This window comes from Protopterus annectens, chromosome 10.part0 (assembly GCF_019279795.1).
Source record: "Protopterus annectens isolate FY-2018-M chromosome 10.part0, PAN1.0, whole genome shotgun sequence".
In the NCBI taxonomy this organism is placed as follows: Eukaryota; Metazoa; Chordata; order Ceratodontiformes; family Protopteridae; genus Protopterus; species Protopterus annectens.
Window position 1 is genome coordinate 782,863,660 of NC_056744.1, and position 12,091 is coordinate 782,875,750.

The window sequence follows — 12,091 nt, forward strand, 5'->3', positions numbered from 1 at the left end:
TCAGAGTTCCCCAGATTGGTCAGATTGTCATTTTTGTAGAAATCGCTTCAGTTTTAACTTTGCACTTGTGCAGCTTAGCTCTCATGTGCAGACCTGTTGTACAGGCTATTCAAGGCACCTACAAGAAGGCGGCTACGACAAGCCTACAGACTGCTGCAACATCTGGAATGAAACTGCTGACTAAAGTCTGTCGCACTTCTCAAGAACCAGTTTGAAATTAATGGTACAGCAGAGTGTCGATTATCCAAAACGTCAATTATTCCAACCCAGTCTTCCAAAGTTTTTGGTAGGAAAAATCAAAGCCTGAATTTGTAAACATTATACATATTAGCTTGTACATGTTTTTTGAACTTGTACCCTGCTTGTGTGTGAAAACTATTCTTTACTGTCCACTGGGCTTGCTGAATGGTTGAAAAGTGTATTCCCTGAGTGCAGAAAGAAACATTTTATCCAGTTCAGTGTAGGTTTGATTATCCGAACTACCCTTGGTCCCAATTAGTTTGGATAATCGACTGTCTACTGTACTGCATTGCTTGTGGTGAGAGAAGGAGAAAAGGGATACTTATTCCTAAGCTGACTATAGCTGCTGTGAGACCTGTATATTAATAACCAATAGGACACTCAACTAATCATTCTTGGCAAACTTAAAATGGTCTTCAAATACTCAGACTAGCCACCATCTAACTTCAGAGAATAATCTCAAAATACTTCATCCCTAAATCTTCAAGGTCAGTAGTAATAATCTTCCTCTAATACCAAAGTACTATGACCAGACCAGCTCTAGTACTCCACTCTCAGGCAACATTGCCCAGCCTGTTTGCATTTCTAGTCTGACTGCATTAGGTGTTCAAAGTCAAACTAGCACCCGCCTTGTGTTTACTAATTTTTCACTACTACTTAATACTAGTACAACCTATTAGGGCCGTACATATTTGAAAAACATTAAAGCAAGTCTCTTGCAACAATCTATTAGTAAGCATCATGCCAACACTCCACATCATGGAAAAATTAAGCCCATAGCTTATGCCAAGGCTGTAAAGATAAGGCCTCCAAAGTTTCCTAGAACAAACTAGGAGATCAAACACCTACACCTTCTCCGCTCACACATACAGCAAATTCACAATGTTTCACCCAAGAGTCACCAGGAAAGCAGGCCTAAGCCAATTTGGACCACTAAGTGTGCTTTCAAATAGGGACATCTCTTAGTCATACTCGACTCTACAGTTAGGCATTCATACCCCACACTCACCAGACTAGACAAGAACATGGTGACTGTGTTTGTCCAGTGCCAGGATCTGCAATGTCACAAGGGCCCTAAAATCTCTTACACAACACAAAGTGAGACCTAATGGTGCCCCATGTGGGAGTGAATGAATGAGAAACTCCACCCAAAGGGATGTGCAGACAGACGCAATAGAACTTGCTATGCATATATTAAATACAGAAAATATGCTTTTCTTGAGTTGTATCTTGACTTCACTAAGAATGATACCCAAATACCAAGACAAGATAATTGGCTTTAACAACTTAGTTGGTGTCATTCTAAAAGAATCCAGTAAGTGTTGTCCGGAGATGAGATGGTGGATAAGATTTCTAGTTTCACCATGGATGGCTTACATAGCTCATACTGGCTAAAGGCTCTGCTGCCTCCTTAGTGCTTTTTTTTTTTAGGCAAAGCCCCCTACCAGACATTCTAACATGGTAAACTCAAACCTGGACACAGTGGCACTGCTCAGTGCTAGAAATCTAAATAGAAGTATGCAAGGACTTCAGGCTTTCCTGCACCTTGAATACATCCATATTTCTGTAGTTAGAGAGATGTGGTTTCAGTGCAAATGACAACACTCCCTCTACAGCAGGTTTTAGCATCTCCCCTGCCTTCAGGCCTTTGGTTAGCTATGGGGAAGCATCACCTCATGCCAAATTGCCCACGAGCCTAACTTGCAGCTCCTGAAGATCCAAATAACCCTTAAATCTATACAGCCGTACACTGTATTTCTGTTAGAAGACATACTAAATGAACTTGTAGAGGATTAAGGAAATTCTTAGACATGCTGTACTGTATTCATGCTTTATGTGCATCTCATCTCTCATGTACATATTTTTGTTGTTTAATCTCCCATGTATATATTTCTTTACTGATCTCTGCTATATTAAGTAGACACAAGTAAGCTGTATTGTATACATTTTCTTTTTATTTGACATGTATTAATAAAATTGTACTTTGCTGGAGCTTTTCTCTTCGGGCCTCTGCTGAAAATGGACATTGTTGTCCAGTCAGACTATCCCAGTAAACAAATGTTAAATAAATAATGTTAAATCCAATGATTACTTCATTGCTATCTACAGATCCTTATCTATATCCCCTCCCTCAAGATCATAGAAATTACCTTGATACCGCTGAAAGGTTAAATATCAAATCAAACTATTTCTTCCTAGGGGATTTCACTTACTCGTGCATTAATTGACACTTACACCTCTAAAAATGCTCAGCATTTCCTAAACCTTGTTACAACCAATGCATTGAAGATGCAGGTTGTAAAAAGTACAGTTGTCTACACTTACTATAAATGTAGATGTTCGAGTGTATTCACTGTTGCAGTCATCACTTTTGGGTCATCTGCTTGCAGTAGCCCTCAGTCGGCCTGATTAAAGTTTTGGGTCCTGCGTCGGTTGCTGTCCCTTCTTCCATGATGTCAGATCGTCAGGGGTATAAAACATGCAGCCGGTGCCATTGCATCAGTTTTTCTTGCCCCAGATGTCAGGTGCCCCCTTAATGGGGAGTAATTGAATTTATAAATATACAAGGTTATACCTCCAACAAAAAAAGCAAATACACCAAAAAGCTTTTGAAGATAGCAAAGGAAAGTAGAGGTACATCCAAAAAAAGAAGGGGGCTGGAGGGAGGATAAACCAGGACTGCAACAGTGAATACACTTGAACATCTACATTTATGGTAAGTGTACACAACTGTACTATGTTCTTCTTGTTTCACTGTTGCAGTCATCACTTTTGGGTGGAGGAATTTAAATAGAAATTAGAGCCAGCTAAAAGGCCCTGCAAGACTGCAGTGGCAAAGCCAGCTCTGGATTTAGAGAAAATTGGCAGATGGTAATGCTTGGCGAAAGTATGTACAGAACTCCAGGTAGCAGCTTCTAGGATGTCCCTGGTAGGGACGCCTCTGAGAAAGGCTGTAGAGGTAGATGCAGCCCTGGTAGAGTGGGGTCCGATCCCCAGTGGGATAGGTTTCCCATGGTGTTTGTAGCAGAAATTAATGCAATGGCCTATCCATTTAGAAATGGTTTGCTTTGAAATAGCCTTCCCCTCTGCTCCTGCAGCAAATGCCACCAGCAGTTGATCAGATTTCCTTTGAGGTTTAGTTCTGTCCAAGTAGAATCTAAGTTGTCTGTGCACGTCTAAGGAGTGCAGAATCCATTCCCCTTTGTTCTGTGGATTAGGAAAGAAGGTTGGCAAATGTATGGACTGATTAAGGGCCACACTGGATACCACCTTGGGCATGAAGGAGGGATTGGTCCTGAGGGACACCATGTCCACATGAAAGATGATGAAAGGCTCCACTGCCATGAGGGCCTGTAATTCAGATACCCTTCTTGCTGAAGTGATTGCTAAAAGGAAGGCTGTTTTCCAAGAAAGGAATTTTAAGTCTGCAGTGGCAGCTGGCTGGAAAGAAAAAAGGGTGAGCTTTTCCAATACAAAGTTGAGGTCCCAGGCTGAAGTTGAAGCTCTCCTGGGTGGTCGTAGATTTTTGGCACCTCTGAGGAACTGCTTAAGCAGTGGGTGAGAGAAGAGGGGTGGTTCTGTGTTATAATGAGCTGAGATGGCTCAGGCGTAAATTTTGATGGAGGAGAAAGACAGGCCCTTATGAAGCATCTCAGTTAAGTATTGTAAAATCTGAGGTAAATTGGGCACTGCTGTGCTCATCCCTTGAGACTGGTTCCAGGCACAGAATCATTTCCATTTTTCAGCATAAGACTTTCTGGTACTAGGCCTGTTTGCCTCTAAAATGATATCCAACACTGGTTTAGGTTTACTGAGGATGGCAAAGGAAAAAATATGTAATTAGCCAGGCTGCTAGATTCAGTGTTTGAAGTTGAAGGTGCAGAATTTGGTTCTCCTGCTGACACAATAGAGTAGGAGTCTGAGTCAGGTGCCATGGGGCCCACAGTGCAAGAGGGGGTACCAGTGTTGGCATGGCCAGTCTGGTGCAATCAAAATCGTCCTTAGTTTGTCTTGTTTGATCTTTAGTAGTACTTTGGAAAGCAGAGGCAGAGGAGGAAAGGCATAAACTGATAGGTTTTTCCAGCTGAAGGACAGAGCATCCACATTCCAAGCTTGTTTGTGGGGAGTCCTTGTGCAGAATTTGTACAACTGATAGTTTTGGGGAGAGGCAAACAGGTCTATATCTGGGCTCCCCCATTTGCTTGTCAACATGTTGAAAATCTTTGGTTCCAGTTTCCACTCATGTGGGTATATGATGTTTCTGCTTAGTTTCTGTGGCATGGTCGTCTGTTTTCTAGGCATAGTGCGAACTCTGGGCCTGAGAAACTTGGTTGTTTTAGTCTGAAATAAAGTAGTCAGTTTAATACAAACATCAGAAGGTCAGAATACACCCTCAGAAGCCGGTGCCTGCACAACGGCTCCGAACTCATCCAAGATAGAGACATCTGCAGGTTCCAAAATTGAAGAAGCATCTTGTGGCATACCATACTCTGAATGGGTCTCAGCAGAGGCCTGCGAATCTGTAGAAGCGGGTATCAGGGGCTGCGTGAAGGCTCCTCACTGAGTACCGGCAGACTGGCAACAAGCTTAACGGTAGCGTTGTCGGCAGTTTTGGACCTATGCGGTCTGTCTCTGTCTTTATCCTTACGTTTTTTCGGAAGATCGGTAGTTGGATGGTTTACCAAAGACATTTTGGAATATGGAGAATGAGAGCAAAAGAATTTAGCAACAAATATAGTCCGATGATGAATAGTTCGGGCGTTAAACAAGGCAGAAAACCGACAGCAAGGGACTTCGTGGTCTGGGCCTAAACAGGTGATGCAGTAAGAATGAAAATCTCTGTGAGGTATGTGCTTTCCACAGGTAAGACAATTGTTAACTTTTTCTGACACCGGGGTACTTGGCTTTAGAAGACTTCAGGTTTGAAACTCGAAAAATGAAAAATTCAGGTAGCGGTCAACCGGCACTTATGAACTGCTTCTGCTTTGGGCTCCCGCACGGCAAGAAAAGTTGATGTAATGGCATCGGCTGCATTTTTTATATCCATGATGACCTGACGTCATGGAAGAGATGACAGCATCCAATGCAGAAATACCAAAACTCTGGTATTCGGGCTGACTGAGGGCTACCTGCAGGCAGATAACCCAAGTGCGATGACTGCAACAGTGAATACGCTTTTAAAATCTTTGAAAATGTTCTCTGTAACACACTTGTTGTCTACTAATGACAACAGTGCTACTTATGTCCTGCCTCAATCCAATCTTCATCATCAGGCAATCCAATTTGAAAAGAGCCCTTAAAGTTGCCAAGTTTGAAGTCAAACCTGACTACTGCTGTTCACTGAAACAAAAACCACAAGCAGGTCTTCAAAACTCGGATGTTACAAACATTCCTGCATACTCATTCTGAATGCACTGAATATGGTTAAACTCTTTAGCGATACTGCACTAAACTACTGTCAGTCATTATGAAGGTTTTCTTTGTAATGTTGAACAATGTGAGGAAATACGAGAGTTAATGCAATACACAATTATGCAAATTTTATTTATATTATCAAAAATGAAAATGTAAAGTTCCCAGCTGACTATATTTTACAAAAGTAAATGTTTTCTAATACTTGGTACAGTAATGTATCAGTACTCTAGAAAAGCATTAGACAGTTATCCCTACCAAAGTTTATAAAATATCTACATCAATGTGCTGATGTTAGTACTCCATACACAAAAAGTACACACAGGTGCTTAAAATAATGGTCCTCTAAGTATTTAAAATATTCATATTAAACCCGAAAGGGAGAGTCTTTGTAACATCTGCTAAGAAAAATAAATACAGTTAAGAATGCTTTTTTCCACTACAAAACAGAACAGGTTTATAAGGTGTTGCTGTACCTCTGAGGAACTTCATTTTACAGTCTGTAGCTATGTATCAGTGCTACAGGAACAATTAAAACTTATTTGGCTTTAAAAGCATACAGTAGCACTCAGACATCTACTGTGTACCTAGTAGTTTTGGGTGCTTGCAGACCATATAAGCAGCTTAACTTGAAGTATTGTAGTTAATACTGATAAATAATGTTACTGGGGGTGTCAAATCAGCTGCAGAAGCCAACAGCTCAGTAGCAGTTTTCAGTGGAAAACCTCAATAACGCAGTACAGGAAGTCTAGGTTACAAACTACTGCATTAGAAAGAAAACTTTTGACAATGGCTGTGGCTAAGTACAACCGTAAAGTTTTAAGTACACTGGTGATGTATGAAATTTTCCCATACAAGCAAATTCTAGAAATCCAGCTCAGGAAAATCTGTGTTTTCGCCGTACTCCTGGAGACAAATACCAACTTCCACCCTCACACCTTCGAATTAATTTGACTGCTGCTGACCACAAACATGTTATTCTTGAGCTTCCTTGCCAGTCAGTCGGTAGATTTCAGTAGGCCCATCTGCATGAGTGATCGTAGTAGTGAGCTGATGTTCTTCTGTACTACTCAGTACTATATCTCCTGAAACAAAGAATCGTAAATGGCCATTTAGTTAAGTAACTACATTTCGACTTTTAATTCCATTGCTTTATGCTTTGTTTTTCTGCAGACACAAAAAATACTGAATGTTTATGTGCTGTGAGTACTATTCAATACTCAAGAATCATGTAAAAACATTTCAGCATGGCAAACATCCACTACTCATGAGGGGCCAGAACCACTAAATGAACATTCTGCAAATTGTACTTCTGATTTTTTGACCTGAAACTTAGAGGAAAAACAATGTGCTGAAAAGTGGCCATATGCATTTTAAGATTCATTGGTAAGAAATGTAAGGGTACTGCATTTCGAAAAGCAACCCTGAAGAGCATCAGCCTACTAGCTGCAGTTTTAGAAGCTCCAAAGACAGAGAAAAAAAAAACAGAAGCTGGAAACGATTTGTGATAAAGTAACTAGGAAGAGAAAAGTAACGGGTTACGCAAAGAAGCTGAGAAAATGGGCAGTCATTCCCAAAAAGACAAGGCAAATATATTCCCTGATGGTCAAACAAGGACACTGCAGAAGAACAGACCAAAAAGAATGAATGGAAAGTTAGAGGAAGGAAAAACTACCAGACTGAAGGATTAAAACCTTAGTAATACTGAAAAATTCTGCCTTCCAGATAAGAGGGGTGAACAGAGTCAAACTTCCAGAATGAGGAAGTGCTGTATGAAAATGAGATTCAGACAGGCACAAAATGGGAAAAAAATGAGAAGGGAAGAGAGAGCTGCAGGGTACAAGCTACTATAACTGGGCAGCCTAGGTAGAATAGTATGTCAGCTGCTAGCAAACACAGATGGATGTAAAATTTATTTTATATTTGTTGACCGGGTTTGTCCGACTGTGCTACACATGCCCAATTTGCAGCACAGGCCTGAGGAGAAAAGCTCCAACAAAAAATAGACATTTTACATATTAAATACATATAAAAATACATTCATCAGTACCACAGATTATTGCATTACAGTGGCACATATTACTGCATTACAGTGCCTTACATTAAACTGTGGCAAGTGAAATACATTCATAATTACATAGTATATACGTAATACTGCAATAGTTACTTAGCTGAAATATTTAACTAGGTATGTTTGTACAGTGATGTACCAAGACAAGATAAAGTAGTAAGTTTGTTTATTGAAGGGAAGGAAGAGAGAAGAAAAGTAGAAGGTTATAGGGGAGCACAATGTACAAACAACATTGGTAGTCGTAAAAATGTCAGAAAACAAGTCCATGCATTCACATAAGTTTATTAAATCTGCAAAATTCTCCGTCAACTCAGTCAAACAAATTAAAGTACAGAACGTGGCACATTCTGTCACATCTCTAATAGGTCAGACTTGGATCAGCAAAAGACGACGTGCAGCAACTCTAACATTCTAGAAAACTGGGGACGTATTCTCCCTACCTGCTTACAGCTATGTCTGTACAGCTATGTCTGCACAGCAGCAAAAAGCACAATGTGCCTGTAAGATGGACTGACTAATGTGAGCTTGTCTGCATTTATACGCATGCATAACAATGCAAGTACTATGGTAGAAAAAAAATGATGAAAAAAATTTAAAACTTAGCCATCACGCTATTCGCAAAACCCATGAACTACTTACGTGTACAGTTATAGCCAATCACAAGCATTTACGAAGGGCTATCATTCTGTCTGCTGTCAGATTCACCGAAAGTCTTAAAGTTACGCATGTAAGATCAAATGGACAGCTAACTATAAATTTATTGACTCAACCTGAGGTTCCCTGACATCACAGTTGTGTAGTACAGTCATCCTTGCACGTGTAGAGCTCAGGGGTTCTGATGCACACAAATAACATGGTCCAAGAAGGTCAGCTCTTACAGTGGAAATACAAACAGTACTGTTCGAAGGTACAAACTGACAGCCCAGTGGGCAAAGAACAGTGTTGAAAATGGGACATTTTTTACAAAAAGGCAATACAAGCAACAACTCCCAAGACTGACAGGTTGGCCACATGTTGAAAATGTAGTTAGCAAGTTACTTAGAAAGGTTCCAAGTGTCTGCTTAGTCACTACCAGGCCACCTACTTTGGGCAAAGGAAATGAACAGCTGACAGCCTCATGAGATCATGTCATGCACTGCCTTTCTAGAAATGCACGAGTTAGCAGTGCTTGTCCAAAACATGAAGGTTCTCTCTGACCCAGATTCTGCCTCCAGAAGGAAAGAGTATCCTGACATGACTGATTTGCAGATAAATCCATATTAATTTTTTTCCCTATAAGAAAACCTTGCCCAGAAAGGCAAAGTATGGCTCACTGCAAATGAGCATCTGAAGCTCAAAAATTCATCTGGAAGATGTGCTGGCAAACAAAAAAGTCTTTAGAGACCAACTGCAAACTAGTTCAGCCAGATAGGAAAGTCGGTCAGTCATAAAACTAAAATCCTGTGGAAAAGGTGGGGCCTTCAAAAATGACTAGAAACAGGGTGTGACATCATGAATAATTTAAAAAGTATTGATTTGGACAGCTACCATTCAATGACCTCATGATGCACCAAGAGCAGTTGTAGTAGGATAACTATGTCAAAAGTAAAAGCTGTTTAACATAAATCAGGCAAAAATGCAAGTTCAATAACTAAGGTGGAAAGAAGAGTATTTCCATCAGAGAATCACTTCAATTAGGTAGAGTGGAGAAATTTCTGGCAGTTTCCAGAGTCTCAGAGACTTCATTTGAAAGGTCTAATGTTTTCTGATGGAGCAACAAAGCACCAAGATGTTATCTGGCTACCTGCTCAACAGGACAAGATATTTTTGACTTGGGATCAAGATGTTTTCCTAAACACCTAGGGACTGGAATGCCAGAAACCAGACATGTATCAGCCACCTTGAGGATGAAGATATGTCTATCTTTCTTCAGTGAAATGAGCAGACAAATAATAGAAACGTGCAAAGGATCCTCCCACCACATTAGGGAAAACATGTCCATGCCCATTGCTCTTACGATTTACTGCACTGAGCAGAAACTTTGAAGATTACACTTTGTGACAAACAATATTCAACACACCAGGAAGATTTAGTGAATACAAAAGTACTTGCATCTCTTTTCCTTTCCAGGAACACAGGATCATCTCTAGGAATCTACCACTACATTTACTATCTTAAAATTTGAAACCCTTACCAGGAAGGTGCCATGATCGAACTCAAGATATGTATTGGCAACATGTCTCTGAACATGGTACAAGTGTAGCTTTCCTCATTTAATAACATACTGTAGCAAGTTTCTCTGGCTCTTTAATCACAAGAACATATTGAGTTTAACCTCATCCTCCAGAACTCGAATGAAAGTAGCACCAACCACAGCTTCAGCAGGTTAATGCAAAAACAAATATAACCATGGCAAAATGGTTTTGTATAACCTTTTCCTGTCAAAATGGGAAAGCAGCACCTTTTGTCAGTTCCCATTTTGTTGCCATACTCATGATAGTTCTGTGCAAGATTAGCATACAGCAGGGTTAAGGAAGTTTCTCCTTCTCCTGACTGTCATGTGATCTTGGTGTTGCAGGGGCTGTGGGGAATGTCTCCACCCCACAAGTGAGCTTTTATATATATATATATATATATATATATATATATATATATATATATATATATATGAGACTAAATATTCCCACAATGCAAGTTCACCAATGGAATGTTAGCCAACTCACTGAATTTAAAATATTTACTTAATCGTATTACCATATGAATTTATCCAAGAATGGATAATCATTAGTGGGTACTATGACTGGGTAGATCTCTACATACAATCTAGCATTTTCTTTTCTAAATCACCCAGCAGAGCATATGCCCTACACCATCAGTCGCCAACTGCTGATACTGTCATTTCACCCCACTGATTGAGATTTGCTTCCTGCAGCCCAAGGTTCAAGGTTTGATTCTTACATCCATTTGCCTACTTGCAACTCTAAGCAAGTTACTTAACCAGGGAGCATTCACAAATCATTCTTGAAAAAGGGCACTTGTTTCCACTGAGCTTACCCAGTTAACAAAAACATAAAACATAGTTATTATAAATCTAAGACTGGGAAGATAAAACATTATCAAAAAATGCAAAGTATACACTTTGTCAATTTACAAGGAACTCCAATAAGAGCCACTAGGTGTGTATATTGGACTCACCAAGGAGAGTCCTCTCACAGAGTGATGCATTCAAAATGCACATGACACACCTAACATGGAAGACTTCTGCTTTGTTGGGTTCCATGACCGAGATGAATCTCTAACAGTATATGTGTGTCAGGTGCCACAGGACATCCAGAGCATTTAAACATCAGAAGTCTTAACTCAAAAAAATAGATTCACCAATAGGTGCCCAACTCCAACAACAACAAATGAGAGTGTCATGAACGAAGGTGCGAGCTGAGCACCAAATGGCAGCTGCACAGATGTCTGCAATGAAAACATTCTTAAAGGACTCACTCTATGGAGTGGCTTTTGAGTTCAGTATTTTCCAGTGGACAGCAGGTAGCCTGATGGTAAAAGGTAATTAAACAAGGTATTCAATTTGGAAAGGGTTTGCCTAGATTTATAGGAAAGTATTAGGCTAATTGCCCTGATGGACCATTTTAAGCCTAGCCAAAAACCTGTGGTCAGATTCAAATGACGTACGTTGTGTTTATGAGGTAAAGATCTTAACCATTATGCCAAATTCACACTCTTGCAGTTTTGTAATTGTATGCCTGTTCCTCTATAAAGTGTGGTAGAGAGACTGCAATAGTGTGCATTTCAAGGTTAAAATGCATTATTTTCCCTGGTATTTGGCCTTGTAAAGAAAACAGGAGATTAATACAACGGTTGAGGGACAATTCAGAAACTACTTTCAAAAGAGAATGTGGATTCCAAAATCCTACCACCTTTGAAATCCTGTGAACAGAATAACCAAATGCAAAAGCATTTTCAGTGACAATTTCAAAGCAGTTGAACCAGCAAGTTCAACTCAGAGACCGACAAGCTAGTCAGTCATGAAGTTCAGATCCATTGGATACCAGCGGCCCTTCAAAGGAAGACATGCAAAATTTCTTTGACAAGCTATTTGTCAATTCAAATATGGGGATACCATTTGCTAAGGCTGCAAGAGCTCCCTGTGTTGCCAGGGAACTCCACTTGAAACCATACCCTTTTTCAGCCACTGTGTGGTTTTCTTCCCTGGACCTTGAGATAAGGCATGGAATCAGCAGGAATTTTGGGAAGACATCAAGAAATGTCTAAATCAAGTGGACGAACAATGCATTCTGAGAATTCAGACTCTCTGCTGCATGCATGGTGCAGAAGATGGGGTGGACCACATTCCCCAAGTGTCAAATAGGCTGATCT

At 40.2% G+C, this 12,091-nt stretch overlaps 1 protein-coding gene across 1 annotated transcript in view; it reads right to left on the reverse strand.

The window, feature by feature from the left end:
- Window positions 1-5,765: 5,765 nt before the first annotated feature.
- The window catches only part of WLS (Wnt ligand secretion mediator), a 903,497-nt gene continuing 897,171 nt past the window's right edge, over window positions 5,766-12,091 (reverse strand). The window contains exon 12 of the mRNA XM_044085601.1: window positions 5,766-6,737. Coding sequence (XP_043941536.1) covers window positions 6,628-6,737 — 110 coding nt within the window. The 3' untranslated portion in view covers window positions 5,766-6,627. The remainder of the gene's footprint in view (window positions 6,738-12,091) is intronic.